Source organism: Prionailurus viverrinus, chromosome D2 (assembly GCF_022837055.1).
Source record: "Prionailurus viverrinus isolate Anna chromosome D2, UM_Priviv_1.0, whole genome shotgun sequence".
In the NCBI taxonomy this organism is placed as follows: Eukaryota; Metazoa; Chordata; class Mammalia; order Carnivora; family Felidae; genus Prionailurus; species Prionailurus viverrinus.
Window position 1 is genome coordinate 38105149 of NC_062571.1, and position 16664 is coordinate 38121812.

The 16664-nt window shown below is 50.8% G+C and overlaps 1 protein-coding gene across 6 annotated transcripts in view; it reads right to left on the minus strand.

Moving 5' to 3' along the window:
• The window catches only part of KCNMA1 (potassium calcium-activated channel subfamily M alpha 1), a 732075-nt gene that overhangs the window by 509502 nt on the left and 205909 nt on the right, over positions 1-16664 (minus strand). For all 6 annotated transcript variants that reach the window (XR_007145346.1, XM_047825367.1, XM_047825362.1 and 3 more), the window contains exon 2: positions 304-465. Coding sequence is in view for 5 of the 6 variants with exons in the window: in XM_047825367.1 (XP_047681323.1) it covers positions 304-465 (162 nt within the window). In the remaining variant the exon portion in view is untranslated. The remainder of the gene's footprint in view (positions 1-303; positions 466-16664) is intronic.

A 16664-nucleotide genomic window follows, 5' to 3' on the forward strand; every position in this document is an offset into this window, starting at 1 on the left:
TGTGTGTGTGTATGTATGTGTGTGTGCACATGGTGTATGTGTGCATGCACACACCTACTCTGCTGGCAGAGGAAATGCCCTACATCCTCCCCAACATACCCCGTTCACCCCAGGTACTGGCCCACTCTACAGATCCTCCCTCATACCTCTGGCTTACATGCACAGAGAACCAGCCTCTACTCCATGACCCGCTGTTCACCCCCATTCCCCAATAATGGGTAGCTTAGAGAAGACTTGGGAAACATGGTACAATCATGGACCAGACAGCAGGCCTCCCTGAGGAGGAAGGTGTTGGGGACTCACCAGGACTCTGCCAGTCAGTGTCTGGGCAGATATCATCACCCCCGCCCAGTCCTTCACAGAGGTCATCCAGCCGACCTCGGCTGCCACTGCCTCCTCTTTTTCGTCCACTGGCTTGAGAGTGCCATCCGCCTGGCTCGAGCCATTGTTAATCTTCTGGGCCTCCTGGCAACAGAGAGAACAGGGTTGAGAACAGGAACCAACTGGATTTAGTAAACACAACCTACCCAAAAGAATCAAAGTTGGAAAGGTCCTGGCTGACGTGGATGCCGGCTTGAAGGTACAAGGGGCGAGGAGGTGGGATAGACTATGGCTTTGGTTTTCTTTTTTATCTTTTTTAAAAGAATCTTTTCTTTATTTCCTTTTAAAATATCTTTGTGAAAGAAAGAAGAATGAAATTATTCTTTTTCCCCTTTAAAGAAAGCAAACACTAAGTTCAGTAGGGAGAGCATCCATCCTGTCTAGGGTCATGGAGTGACTACAAGGAGGCAAGGTTGGCATGCCGCCCACCATTCATACCGTCCTCACAGGAGCACCCTGTCTTTCTGAAGGAAATCTCCATTTGCTCATCTCGATCCATATAGTTCAAAAGGAACTGAAGGCCCACACTTGTCCCAGGAATGGAGACTCCATCCCATCCCTCAGGAAACAGAGATTGAGCCAGTGACGGTCACATGACCCATGCCAACCCAATACAATTCAAGCCTGGGACTTTTGCTGTAAAGAACAGGAAAGGCAACCCTTCCCTGAGAATGAAGCCACCACAGAGGAACCTAGGAGAAGTGATAGAATACTGGTGTCATCATTGGAACACCTGAATCCAGCTGTGTCTGAAATCCACATAAGACCTTTTTCAATAACTTTTTTAAATGTTTTATTTATTTCTGAGAGAGCACAAGTGGGGGAAGGGCAGAGAGAGAGGGGGACAGAGGACCCAAAGCAGGCTCCTCACTGACAGCAGTGAGCCCGATGTGGAGCTCGAACTCACAAACCGCGAGATCATGACCTAAGCCAAAGTCGGACGCTCAACTGACTGAGCCACCCAGGTGCCCGCAGACCTTTTTAATTACAAAAGAGAATAAATCTCCCTTCATGGCTAAAAACATGCTTGAGGAAACAAGGCTGACCTCTTCAGATAACCGAGCCCCACATGGGGCCCTAAACTGCACACTTTTGTACACAATGTGCCTTTGCCTAAAACACTCTTCTCCCACAGAAGGTCACGGCTTACTCCCTCACTTCCCTCAAGTCTTTGCTCAAATACCACCTTTCAGTGAAATCTTCTCTGGCAACCCTTTGAAAATTCCAACCCTATGGGGCACCTGGTGGCTCAGTCTGTTAAGCATCCAACTTCGGCTCAGGTCATGATCTCACAGCTGGTGGGTTTGAGCCCCTCATCAGGCTCTGTGCTGATAGCTCAGAGCCTAGAGCCTGCTTCAGATTCTCTCTCTCTCTCTGCCCCTCCCCCACTAGCTCGCTCTCTCTCTCTCTCTCTCTCTCTCTCTCTCTCTCTCTCTCCCCCTCTCCCTCTCTCCTTCAAAAATAAATGAACATTAAAAAAAATTTTAATTCCAACCTTCCTTCCAACAGCACCACCTTTCAGTTTTATTTTTTACTTACAGTCTGCCTCCCCTACCAAATGCTGTACCTTGAGTGCCTAAAAGTGTGCCTTGTATATAGGTGGCTCTATAAACATGAATGAATAAATAAAAAGGGTTATAAGAGCCAGCCCTTCAATGTGCTTAGGGCTACCAAACAAAATACAGGACACCTAGAGAAATTTGAATTTCAGATAGACAACATATTTTTTACATGGCACATGGTTATACTAAACACATTCGTTATATAAATTTTAAATTTAAATTTAAGTGGGCCCCCCTGCTCAAATACCCACTGATATCATTTCTGCAGGTACGGATGTATAAAAAGATACCAGCAAATTATATTCACCATTTAAAACCTTTGAATTAATTTTCAAGAGGCGCCTGGGTGGCTCAGTTGGTTAAGCGTCTGACTCTTGATTTTGGCTCATGTTATGATCGATCTCACAGAACGTGAGTTTGAGCCTGAATCGGGCTCCATGCATTTGGGATTCTTTCTCTCTCCCTCTCTCTTCCTCTCTCTGCCCATCCCCACTGCCCACTCTCTAAATAAATAAATAAATAAATAAATAAATAAAAAATAAACTTTTATAAAATTTAAAAACGGAATTAATCTTGAAGGCAAACAGACCCTGGGGACATTGTGAGTTACAGCACAGGAGAGAAACCACAGCAGAGGTGAAAACCTTTGGCTGCAATGAGTGAGGATGGGGCGAGTGAGGAAAGGAGAGCTGAGAGGCATGGGATGACTCATCCTCTTGGGGACTTGCAGGCAGGCAGGAAGCTGCTCCTGACACAGGGTTCTCCCCTTCCGGCCTCCCGTGGCTCAGGGAAGCGGGAAGCCAGAAGAAGCATCAGCACCACTGGGTGCTCATGTTGCATTTCCAAGTATATTCGGCCCCAGGGAGCTAGAATCGTCTAAGAGGAGGCTGTGGTAAGGGAGTCACAGGGTAGGCATATTTGGGGCCACCTACTGACATCTGTGGAGTCTGCTGCCTGAGCCAATCTCAGTGGCCTGTTAGGACCCTATGTCTTGACTATGTGGAAATTCTGCACAAGTGGGTGTTCTGGAAATGACAATGGTCCTGACCCAGGGGCCCTCACTAAAAGCCTTAGTAACCGAAGGTGTAGTTTCAGCTCTCCTGCGCATGGGACCCCCCCCCCGTAAGATGGGGACAAGAGGGCCTGCCCCATAGATGCACCCAACGCACTTTCAGTTCATTAGTCCTACCACCTCCCGCCTGTCCTTGAGCCACGACACTCTAAAGCAGTGCTTCTCAAGTTCAAGTGGGCATCAGAACCACCTGGAAGCCTTGTTAAAACAGAGTGCTGGGCCCCACGCCAGAACCTGCATTTCTAAAAAGTTCCCAGAGAACACTGATGCTGCCAGTCTGGCACCCCACTCTGGGAACCCCACTTGGAGAACCACTGTTCCTAATCGTGCCGGCATGGCTTAATCATCCCTGCCCTGATCTAAAATGGGACATGGATCTTTCCCAGCCTTCCCCTTCACCCAGGACAGAACCACCTGCTTCTTTCAGAACTGGAGAATGTGGGTGGACAAGGGAGAGGTCAGGACAGGGAAAAGCCCTCCAATCAGAGGCTCCTGAGTCTCCCTCTGAGCAGCGAACACCCCCCCCCCCCCCGGCAATGTATCAAAGCTGGTCCATGGCCACAGGCTACTTCTCAGCCCTGGAGGCTCAGGGCCCACAGCCACCCCGCAGGCCTTCGGACCTTGGCAGAGAGAACCTGCGGGAAAAGGGCCGGCAGGCAGGGAGTCTTCCCCAGTCACAGTGGTTTCAACGCATCAATAATTCAGAGCACAAGACATATATTGCACATGATGCCCTTTGCCAGCCCTCTTAACTATTGTTTTACAAGGCATTCATTATTTTAATTACTTTATGATAGGCAAGGACAAACAGAGACTAAAGAAAGATAATGCCCTTGTTATTATTTGCTTACACTAGATGCTGTGGGCTTAATTACCACGTGTGGGAGGCAGGACTAGGGCAGTGGCAGGACAGCGAGGACGCTGCAGCTCTTCAAAGACACTACCAGCCGTCCAGGTTAGCCATGCTTGGCCTGGGGGAAAGGCCCCCGCCACCTCTGACCTTACTTTGGCCAAAACATTCCTTGCTGGGAGCAGGTACGGCCCCATGCTCTGGAGAAAAGAGGGTAGAGGCCCAGGGAGGAGGCTGTATCCTTGTGGAGACACACAGCAGGGAAGGAACAGGAAGGGACAGTGCCCAGTATCATAGTCACTGGCCACCATTTATCAAGCCAGAACTGGGTGCCAGCAACTAAAACTTTAGTGCTTTCCATATACAATTTGCTTAGGGTTTATAATAAATCCAACAGGCAGGTGAAATATCCCCATTTTACAGACAGGGTAACTGAGAGCAGGTATTTCTTAGCGGAAGACACAGAGCTTGAGAGGACTTGATCAGCTCTGCCACTTACAAGCTGGCTACCATGGGCATGGTAACTCATGAACCTTGCCGCTTCCATATACAATGGGGACAGGCACACTGGCCCCATCCAGGTGGTGGCAAAGCTTACGTGAGACAGACAATACACAGCACGTGGTATGGTGCCAGGCAGTAACCGTTGCCCAGACAGCATCCACGGATGGGACTGGCCTCTAAGGATATTCAGCTAAAATGGCACCACTTCATTGTTTGGTGGCCCTGAGAGGGACGCTAATAACCCACTAGGCGGGGACACTGACCCAGAGAGGAACTTTAACAAATAATTACAGAACGGAGGATAAACGCATGTAGGTTCTAACAGCTATGACTATTCAATGAGGCGATGGGCCCCTGGGAAGGAAGGCAGCATGACTTCTGGAGGGGTTCCATCAGGAGTTGTGTGGCGTCCCCCCAGGGCAGCAGGGGCAGGGATTCCTACATAGAGTGAGCCCTGGACCAAGTGACCTCTTAGATTCTTAGATCCCTTCTGATTCTGAACTCCTTCAGATCAGCCTCCCATTGGAGATGAGGAGACTGGGGGCCAGAAGGAGGCTGCCGCTTGGGTCCCAGGACATCATTCTCTCTCCAATGCCCCCAGGACATTGCTGGTGTGGGGGGGGGGGCAGGCAGCCCTTTGTTCTGAATGGCAAAGTGGGCATCCATCAAACCTTCCACTTCCCACTGCAGAGAAGGACCCAGCTACCCTTCAGGGAAGACACCTGAGCAGGGTCAGGCAGGCTTCCCTGAGCATCAGGAGCAATCTGACCCTGATCCCCACTCATTCTGTGTGTGTGCACCCCTGGGTGTGTGTGTGTGTGTGTGTGTGTGTGTGTGTGTGTGTGTGTGTGTGTGTGAGAGAGAGAGACAGAGACAGAGAGAGAGAGAGAGACAGACAGAGACAGAGACAGAGACAGAGAGAGAGAAAGAGACCCCACAAGTTACAGGCTCCAGCTACCCTTGCCTCAGACAGGACACCATAGATTTTCTGAAGAGACTGCGAGTGGGTAGGGCCTGTGAGCATGTCCTGAAAGCTACAGATCCAGCAACAGCCAACCCCTTGAGAAAGGAGTTCAGTCTTGCTTTGGAGGCCACTCTTCCCTCCAGCCCTGCCTTCTGTCTCCACCAGAGTCTTACGTAAAATAAGCCACGCTACCTCCTGCAGACAGCACAGGACAACATCTAATCTCAGTGCCCAGCCCGGAGGACGAAGAGGGCTGCCGGGCAAGAGTGCAGGTCCAGGGGTCTGGGGGTACACTGGAGAGCACAATGGCCGGCAGTCCCCTCCTCCCGCCTGCTCACACAGGCAGCCTCTCACGGGTCTCACACCTCCTGTGTCACCTGTGGCCAAGGGCCTGACTGGACCGCAGGCCCCTGGTGCTCACTATACAGAACACACATCTGCTGGATATTTAGGCATTGCCTCTGAATCATACGATCAAAGACGGAAACCTGAGAAGGGACCTCGGCAATCCCTTCGGATGCCAACCCCGCTCACTATACAGATGGGAACACAGGGGTGGGGGGTGGCTGGAGAGGAAGCCACATGCCCAGTCCCACCCAGCCCAGCCAAAAGTGAAGCCCCAGCGGCTCTGTGGCTCTCATGCTTGTTGCCTCCTGGACAAGATGATTCTTCCTCCCAAGTGTAGCCTAAAGGAACCAGCCACTCCCTAGCACACCCCTCTGATGCACCAGCCTGCAGCTTGGCGTTCAGGTGTTCCTGGCACTGGCAGAAACGACTGGTCCAGGCTTTGAGTCAGGGGCCATGGTAGGAAGCAACCTTTCTTGTCTTCGAAGGGCCTGGCTTTCCCCAGCAATGGGGGCAGCCCTGGCCCCTCACTGGAGAATAAGCCTGTTCTAATCCCAGGATCCCACAGCCCCCAGTCCTCAAATCTAGGTCTCCTCTGTGTCTCTCCTCCTTCCTGAATTGGACCCAGTATACTGCAAACTTTGGGTTTGTGGTGTGGTAGGAAGAGCTCCGAGGATCAAAATACTCAAATCCAAGTCCGGTTTTTCTGGATGGCCTTGGACAAGTCAGTCCATTTCTAAGAGCCTCTTCTGTAAACAGCAAGGAGTGCTGCCTTGCAATCTGATAAGGTGGAGCATAGCACTTTCTGAAAGCACCGAGTAGGATGGGCAATGGTGGCATCACTGTTCTCTGCTCCTGGGCAGGAAGCAATGCTGCTCTGGAGAAAGGGGTTCCAGACCCCAAAGCCAGGCCTCACAGAGCCCATGGCTCAGCTATCAGATCCCCACCCAGCTGCATCTTGCAGGGCAGGGCCCCCATTATCTCTCTGAGCCCCAATAGGATGTTGCAATTGCCAGGTGCTGCCAGGTGGCCCACTGTGCTGGCCACACCCTCCTGTGAGACACATCACACCTGCTCCCACCTGGCCAGGCTCACTCACCCCAGGTACACTCGTACCCACACCTGTCAGGCAGAGCCAGGTGAGGCCACCCTGGGCATCGCACCTGCTGCATGACTACAGAAGGGATGGGGGTCAGCTGCTGGGAAGAATCCAGAGTTCCCTTCCTGCTCCTGCTGGGACTGCCCCCAGTAGGCCCACATCTGTCTCGAGTTTGATTTCATCTGGGTTCTTTGGACACAGGCTCCTCATCCCAGATCTGGGAAGTTGCTTAAACGGTGATCATCTGGTAGGAAAACTACTCTTAAAAATGTAAGTCAGATTATGTTGCGGCTGTGCCGACACCCTCCTGTGGCTCCTCGTCCCACTTGGGAGGATAAGTCACAGCCTAACACAGTCCAACGCACCCAATCTGTCCGCGCCTCCCACCACCCTCCTAGTCTCCCACTCACTCACTCACTCCAGCCCAGTCAGCCTCCTTGTGCTTCCAGAATGTTCCAGGCTGCTCCCCCTGGCCTAGATAGCCCCTTGGCTGCTTCCCTCGCCATTCTCAGGTCATTGTCACCTTATTACTGAGAGGTAATTACTGAAAATGACACCCTCCCCACCCTGACCACCCCCACCCTTGCTCTATTCCTCCTCAGAGCGTTTATATGCTATCTGCTAGCCTGCCGACTTCGATCGTCCCTTATGGTCTATAAGCTCCACAAGGGAAACACTTCACATTTCTTTTGTCCACTGCCCTGTCCTCAACGGTGGAGCATTGTGAGCTCTGAGTAAGCACCTGCTCCATGTGGGTGAGAGACAGGAGCCAAGGGTTCAGGAAGGAAGGGAAGAGGGAGGGAAGAAGGACAGCTGCAGCAAATGGGAAGTCGGCTCCAGGCCCGCATAGCATCTGGAACGGGTGGTATTACTAACGAGGGGTAACGACACTAACACGGGCCACTGCGGCTGAGCGCCACTGCAGTAACTCTATGGCGCAGGCAGGAATGCACTGGCAGCAGAGGAGGGGATGAGTGGCTGGCCCAGGAAGACACAGTCAGAATTGTAACCCGGCTGTCTGACACCACAAAGAGGCGAGTACCTGTCCTGACATCCTTCCAGGGACAGCGTGAGAAGTGAAGGGGATGATGTGTGCAGAAGGGTTATGAACTACTGCAAAGTGCCCATGAAGGGTTTATTACCACTCTGAGCACTCGATTCACCCCACTTCCGGGTACCACGGGTACCGCAGAGACCCTTCTTCAAGGTCCCCATGCCTCGAGAGGGTGATGAAATCAAGGACAGAGAAACATGGTTCCTTTCTTGGCCAAGAACCAGCTTGGAGACATAAATCACCCTTCACAGAGCAATGCATCCAACTGGAAATGAACATGGCCAGCTGACAGGCCGTGAAGCCTTCCTCCTAAGCACTAAGGTGTCCTATGCAGATGTGGCTGAAGGTGGAGATAAAGCTTCCCAGGTGCTTCTGCATCCTTGGAGGGCCTCAGCGGGCAAATCCTCAAGGAGTCCCGCAAGGCCTGAGGCACCTCTGGGGTGTGACAGGGAATCGGGAGACACCGCAGGGACGGGAGCCAGCCCCATCCCTCGAAGTCCCATAGCTGCGCCCCCTGCCCAGAGTCTTGAGCCACAGGCTATTTCCTGGATGTTCAACTTCCACAGGGCTGTGGGGGAAGAAAGGATCCAGAAACCTCCGTCTGTCCTCTCTCTGGGTCTCACTCTGAGTCCCACTCTTCTTCACGTTTCCCTGGTCATCGTCAGAAACCCATTTCCCAGAGCCTATACTGAAGGATTCTGCTCCTGAACTATCCCTTTCATCCACCTGGAACCCCAACCCTCACCCCCTCTCCAGTGGCAGCTCCCCACCTCTCCTGCACCCTCTTGTCCTCAAAACTGACCCAGCAGCCCTGCATGCAGCTGCCCTCAGCTGAACACAAGAGTCTTTCTCTCTCACTAGAGGAGTGGTGGCAGGCGAAGAGCTCTGGGCTGCAAGTTAGGAAGCTGGCATTCTAGCCCCAGCTTTTCCAGGAATAGGCTGTGTGGCCTTGGCCAGTCATCCAACCTCTCTGAGCAGAGCCCTCAAATGAGAAATGAGAGGGAGCAATGGGTTAAGCCCATAGTTTTCTGTTCGTTGGGGCCCAGCATCGCATAATCTGTGACACGCCTTAGAAGGTTAGCAAAGGAGGGTAGAGGAGGCAAGGCTACGGCCCCCCGTGAAAATCCAAGCATCTCTGCATTGAGCCGTTTTCACCAAGTAAGGTCCCGTGCTAGACTGGGTCTGAATGAAGTGGTTTTCTGTGGGGAAAAAAAAAAAAGTTTGAAATCCACTGAGTCAAAGTCCATAGGCCCATTTTAGCTTTTAAAAAATGCTTTATTTTGTGGCGATGATTATGACATTCCGGGGCACAGTTTGGCCTAAGACCCAGAAATGCTTGAACTTTAGTATCTGTAAACCCACAGGGCTAGCGGTACCTCCATGCAGGCTACTAGCTCCTCTGCCTCAGGCCTAAACATTGGGGAACGGTCCTCCAGACACCCCTGCTTGTTCCAAACAGGCCCACAGGAAATCCCTCCAGCAGCCTCCTTTACATCCTGGGTGTGTGGCCCAGCAAGGGATTCTCTCAGGTACTGATAATCCTATGTATTAGGGATTAGGCCGATTACCTAAAGCAGCTCAGGCAAATAAAGCATAATGTGGGCACCACCAGCTGGGATTTTCATGGTGAGAGCTCTGCAGAGAAAGGAAAAGGAGGAGCGCACTGCTCTGCAGCACAGAGAGGGGGTAGCCCCGACACGTAGGGGTGGGGGCAACAGGGCAGCAGAGGATCTGGGCCCCACCTGGAGCTGGTGTGAGGAGGCAGCGAGACTGGTGTCTACCCTGGAGAAGTTCCAATTATCACACCCCTCCCTTGCAGCTCAGAGCGTCCCGCACCTCACAGCCTCCCCATCCATCCCCCGGGAGCCCACAGGGGCAGGAGGACCCACACCCATGCCAGATGAGCCTACCCAGGAGCTATTACACTTGCTAACGACAGGCTACACCTCTAGGGAAGGCATACAGCGCCCACGGACGCAGGCCACAGGAGCTTAAAAAGAAGGCTGGACAAAGCCAAGTGCTCTGAGATGTCAGAAAACCATCCGAGTTTACTGGGTCTCTCTGCTGGTCATAAGACACTTGTTCATCACGGGCATTTTTAGCTACTGCTTCCCGGGTGCACTGTCCAGTTTCTCACTCCTAGGAGTCCCCTGGGCTGTGTGTGAATAACTGCTCTTCATAGGTCTTTGTGGGAGAAAAAGGTGACAGAAGAAAAAGGCTAGGTGACCTTTAACAAGGCACTTGCCATCTTTGTGCCTCAGGTTTCTTTGTCTCGAATTCAAAGGGGCTGTGTAAACACTCCCCGAGGCTCTGTCTTCTTGCAAACCGCCTGACCTTGAGGTCTGGATTGTCAGCCCCTCCCTTGCATGAGTCCCTGAATATGAAGTGCTGGGGGAGCCTGGGGCCCTTGCTGGCTCCTGTCAGGAGAACACTGTAATGCTCGCTAGTCTCCCAGGCACTGAGGGGGCTCAGCTGGCCCTCAGGAAGTCCTTGGTTCCCTCCTGCATCTACAGGCCGTGTTCTCTACTGACGGTTTTACGCCATCTTATTTAATTCTCACAATAAGCCTGCAAGGTAGGAATGTCATAAGACTTAGAGAGGTTGAGTAATTTCCAAGATCACTCATCTCCTAAGTGGCAGCACGGAAATTTAAATCCAGTTCACTCTAAGACTAAAAGCCATGTTTTTTCTCTACTCTTTGTTGCCTCAAGATAGGCAAAATGTACAAAGAGATGGGATCTCCTCCTAAAATGCTGTTTATTACTACTACTGAAACTATCATCTTACACCCGGTGGCTTCTAACTAACAAAATTTTGTAGCTCAGACATCTAAATCTGGTCATGCCATATACGGATAGGGAGTTGGAGAAATGGCCCAGAGAAGGGGGTTCCAACCTGGGAACAGAAGGACCCATTAGACATAATGTCCCATGGTGTGATATGTTCTCAAATGGCCACACTAGCTGCTTAAAAATCAGTAAGTCAACCCCTAACTATATCTCAGCCACTACACCATACATGCAGACTAACGATCTCCTTCTCCTTCAATTAGCTTAACAAAATGACAACATATGTGATAGCCCAGAGTTCGCTACTGGGACCTCAGAGACTTGGAATTGTGTTAGCAGAGACCCCAGCTCTGATCCCTCAGCCAGACTGACCCAGGCTGGGCCCAAGTCAGTGCATTCACCTGCAAAGACATGGCCACCGGACTTCTGGTCTGCAAGGCAGAATGGGAGAATGGCTCATGCACCATCCAGACAAGAAAATCGTCACAGGGGCCCAGTCGGAAGACAAAAATGACACGTGTTTAGTTGAGGAATAATTTGTAATCACACCCAGAAAGTCTGAGGCAGGGCTAGAAGTTCAGAAGGATTAATAATAAAGGTAATTTTCTGAAGGTAGTGTCTTGGTTAATCCTATTAACATGATTGCAGGTTAGACACTATTATCCCCATTTTGAAAATGAGAAACTGAGGGGCACCTGGGTGGCTCTGTCAGTTAAGCGTCTGACTTCGGCTCAGGTCATGATCTCACGGTTTGTGGGTTCGAGCCCCACGTCAGGCCCTGTGCTGACAGTTCAGAGCCTGGAGCCTGCTTGGGATTCTGTGCCTCCCTCTCTGCCTCTCCCCCACTCATGTTCTGTCTCTCTGTCTCTCAAAAATAAATAAATGTTAAAAAAAAAAGAAGAAGAAGAAGAAGAAAGAAAATGAGAAACTGAGGCACTGAAGCTCTCTGAAGGTCTGAGGTTAGCACGACAACCTTACAAATCCCAGTGAGGACCATGAGCTCAATATAAATCCTTTTCTTTTTTTTTTTGTAGGAAGAATCTTGCATTTTATAGGAAGGCAATCTAGCATGACTTCTTTCTTCAAGGAGAGTACTCAAACCCTTCAAAAAAACTTTTTTTTAATGAAATGAATCTCAGGGTTACAGAGGTCAAGGTTGCAAGCAACTTCATAACTTGTGCAGTCTGATTCCTTCTCTTCAGAAAGGAAGTGTCTAGGGTCATGGAAGGAGGAGGGCCTTTTCAAGGAAACAGCCTATTCAAAATTGTTTTTTAATGTGTATTTATTTTTGAGAGAGACAGAGTGCCAGTGAGGGAGGGGCAGAGGGAGAGGGAGACACAGAATCCGAAGCAGGCTCTAGGCTCTGAGCTGGTCAGCACAGGGCCCGACGCGGCACTCAACCCCACGAACCATGAGATCATGACCTGAGCCGAAGTCGGATGCTTAACTGACTGAGCCACCCAGGCACCCCCAAAGCCTGCTCATATAAGAGACTATGTAGAACCCCACGTGGCTGAGAGAGGGCATGAGAAGTGTGGGAAGCACGAGTGTTGTTGTCTGAGAGCCAGAGTCTGACTCCAGCCTTCCCCTCTTACCACTCTGCAACCTGGAACCTCATCCTAGCCTCAGTTTCCTCATTGGAAAAACAGGCTTACAAATACCTGCCACAAGAGAACACCTGTAAGGATCAGCCATCAAGATAAATGCTACACAGTTGGTGAGGGCTCAGTAAACAGCAGCTATTATTATTAGCTAAGTGCCCAACGACCTGTTCAAGGTCCCACAGCTAATAGAGCTGATCAGAATGTGAATCCATATTTTCTAAACCGCAAACCTCATTCCTGTTCACGTCACCAAAGTGGAGGCCAAATCCAGTTTCTAGTCAAGACAGACTGGCGATGCATAACTAAGACCCACAGGAAATCCCAAACGCTCATTTTCATAAAAGAAGGCAGAAATCTCCACATCACAGTCAAGTTAACTTTTATGACTAAGGTTAATTGGGGAGGGGGAGAGGAAGACAAGTGAATCAAAACACGGATATGGACATGGTTGGGGAAAAAATGAATGCTTCCCAAAGACAAGGAGTTTAGATGTTGGAGGGACCGGTTCACCTGGTCAGTGAGGTCATGGACTCTTCCTGTCTCTCACCTTCACCCGGCTTCTGAAAGGCAGCCCGAGACCATTTGGAATGTCCCTACTTCCACAAAGGAGGTACTGAGAGGGAAACAGTAGAGGGTTGAGAGGGGAGAAGGAAGGGAGCCCACTGCCACCTGTGGATCTGGCTGTATGGGGTCTCCTTCTCCACAGCAAAGGATGCTGGGAGGTTGGCTCATAGGCCCTCTGGTTCCAAGGTCCCCACATGTTGGGCCCATGACTGTGCTGCTCCAGGAGGGAGTTTGAAAATAAAAAGCAACAGCACAATGTAATGATGTATGTCAGTGAAAGACAGCCAACATTCTTCTCCAGGGAAGAAGTGTCCTTTTCTTTGACATTATGTCATCACTCCTTTGTTGGGTATTAATATGCCCTTTTAATGAAATGACAATGATGGTAGAGCTGGCATTTGACAGTTTCTTTTTTATGTCCTTGCTTCTCAAAATAAAAACCTGGCAACCCTGTGATATATTCTCTATGTTTTTAAGTTTAATTGAGTATCCCATGGAAAGTCTAGGAACCACTCACTTACTCCTGATTCTACAGATGGGAAGTTAAGGCCCAGAGAGGCCCTGCTCATAATGGCCGCAGTCCCCTACATGGAGCTTAGGGTGTGTCCGTCACGCCCATCAGGGACAGCCTCAGGGCCAGGAAATGTAGGGCCCAAGGGACAGAGACAATGTCCCTCAGCTCAGCCAGTGCCGGTTGGTCACGAGAGCAGGAAGAGAAGGGAATGCGTTCGTTTTCAGGGCTCAGGGCCATACTGAAGGGTCCTGAACCACTTCTGAAGGCTTCACTACGACTATAGGAAGAAGTGCACAAAACTACCAGCGCAGCCGTAGCCAGGGCCCCACGCCACCATTCAGGGGCCAAGTGGGGAGAAGAAGTTTACCTGCAGACTGCAGGTGGGAGGAACTGCTTGTGGCTGAACATTGTTCTCTAAGTCAACAGACAGAAGCAACATGAGGTGACAAAGTGAATTAACTTGTGAACACTCCAAGGGACAGTCCAATGTCCCGAATGGGACAGACCACCTCCATCCCCTTGGCTTGACCCACTTTTCCTCCTCACGCCTGCCACTACCTAACATTGTGCACGAGTGGGCTCGCTCTCTATCAGCCTCCACGACAGCATGAGCTCCTAGAGGCCCGGGTCTTGGCTCAACTTGTTCACACATCCTCAGAGCCCGGGACCTGCCTAGCACACAGAGGGGACTTAACGATGTGCTGAAAGAATTATTGGGCAAATGCTGGTTTTGGTTTTGTTGTGTTTGTTTTCCCTCTGTTCATATTTTCTGGAATCTCAAAATCCTCCCCCATCTCCACTGCCCGCTGCACAGAACTTGAGGGGTTTGAGTTATCCCTCAAGGCCTGCTCTTCAGGCTTGTCTGCTGCCCTTCCTGCTGTTTACTGAGCTTGCTTTCTCACTGGATTTCTCTGAGAGAACTTGGTCCTCCTTAGTGCCAATCTCTGTGCTAGCTGTTCCCACTCCTGGGACACCTAGTCCATTGCTCTCCAGTCGGTTTCATCCCCGTCAATCAAATCCAGGGGCCCAGTGAGGTCCTCTACTGCCTACAACCCCCACAGCTCCCCCTGTCCCAAATGCAAGGCTCACTATCCATTCCTCTCACTTGTCACTGGACAGACACAGGCTGGGAGCCATAGTTGTCTTTTTATCCATGTATGTCCCATCGCCCCCATTAGCCTGAAAGCAACTTGAAGTCAAGGCCGAGTGTTAGGCATACAGCAAGCGATTAATAGGTATGTAATGATTGAGTAAATTAAAACGCCGCTTAGTAGGTACTGGAAAAGCAAGCCCTTTTCTGGGCACCACTGATATCCTGGCTAAACCAGGCCGGTCTCCCCAACTTGAGGCCAGCACTGAGTCCTGCCTCCAGAATTGCTGCTCCCCAGTGCAGCTACACTTTCAAATACAAACACCAAATCCCAAACAAGATCAGATGTCATGGGGCTTCTGAGAGGCACTTGCCTCACCAGACACGTCAGTCAAAAAAAAAGATGAATGTTCTTGTTTACAAAAGGATTTGTCCCAGTCCAGGAAAATTTCCACCATGATTTAGGAGTTAATCCAGCCTGTGCCTATGGACCTCTCACCGACTAAACATCTTTCTGCCTCTTCCATCTGCAGAACTTGGGATGGGGTTTGGCTTCAGGTCAAAAGAGCAGTCCCAGTTAGGTCGCCCCACTGCCTTTCCCAATGCATCGCATGACCCTCATTCAGGAAACCAAGGCTGAGCAGGTCAGAAAGGCCTCGGGAGGCAGACAGATGGCCAGGTTACCAGGCACACCATGCACTCTGGACCTCGCGATGTAATCGGCTGCCCAGTGTGGCCGCCCGGGCTCAGACGTCCAGGGCTCTGCACAGCTGCCGGTCACCTCATGCTTTGATTCGGCACCCACCTCAGGAAGCTGGGCTGGACTCCGAAACCTCAACCTCCTATGCTCCTGAGTTCCCACAACCCAAGTCTGGATCTAGGTTTCCAACACGGCAGCCAAATACAAGAGAGTCTGGACCAGCTGCTAATGTGAAATAACAGCAATAACTCACAGCCAGGGGAGAAGCAAGCGGACTTCTATTTCTAACCAGTTCAGATGACTATTTCTCCTAGATCCCTGATGGGAGTGAGGACTGGTGAGCACCCCAGCACTGCAAAGCCTCAGCTCTCTACTTGGCACCCCTAGGTCCATCAATCTCCTTCCTCGCTGTGGCCTGGGACCCCTCCAACCCTGGACGGCGGAGAGAGGCTCAGCAGCTGTGAGAACCTTCTTTCTCAAAGAAGGTTTTTCCAAAATTATATCAGGTTTCCTTCTACCCCAGCTTGTCAGCGGGGGACTCTTTTGCCTAACATGGTTGAGGAATGTCTTAGAAACTGGTGTGATTCAGTCTGGCTTCAGATGAGGTTTTCCACCCAGACAGAGAACACCGAGTGTCTGGACACGGCAGCTCACTACCCCTGGGGGCACCCACACCCTTTCCCTGTCTCCCGACCTCAGTCAGCAGGGCACAGTTGAGAAAGTGGCAGGTCCAGCCCAAAGATGAAATTAGATATAGGAAACAAGTGAACAGGAAGCTGAAAGGTCTTGCTCACACACTTGCATACACAGGGGCTCCCTCCCTACAGCATCCCTCCCTTCCCCCCCCCACCCCGCTATTCTTAATTTGCAAATCTGGTTGCAATGCACCCAGTATAAATATTGAGGAGCTAATGGGGAAGGTGATTCAACAACTGAAATCTCAAAAGGCACACACCTTTCTCTCGGTAGAGAGGGCAAACTCATTTAGCCTTCTCTTCCAATGGAAATGGTTTTTCCTCTCTTGCCTGTTCAGACTAGCCTCCTTCTATAAATAAGACTGTAACCAGAGGGGGGCCCAAGACAATTGTTAGAAAATGCAGTCTGCAAAAATGTCTGTAACCTGAATGTCAGGTTTGCTAATGAACTACTACTGAAGTGTTGTTAGTTCTGCACATTCTCCCCTGAGGACCCACAATCTCCCTTGGACAAAAAGAAACATGCCTTCCTTCCATTAGTGCTCCGCTCCATCTACCGTGCTCAGGAGACAGTATGTCATATCAGGCAGGCATGGGGACGAAGATAACACGAAAGGGAAGCTTCTTTTATATCTCCCAAGTTTGTTACTGTACAGATCTAACTACAGCAATGAGGACAGGGGCCCCTGCCTGAGCGCTGTGGTCCTCACCTGACCAGGCATCCTGTGAGCCCCACGTTTCCATAGCAACTGTCAGTCCAGCCCCTACAACTCCCTGAGAGGGGACCTCCTTTGTGTGGGCAGCTCTGGAAGGAAGGTCGTATTGTTGTCTGAATCCCAAGTCTCTGGTTTTCTTCTCCTTCTACAGCTGCTTTTCT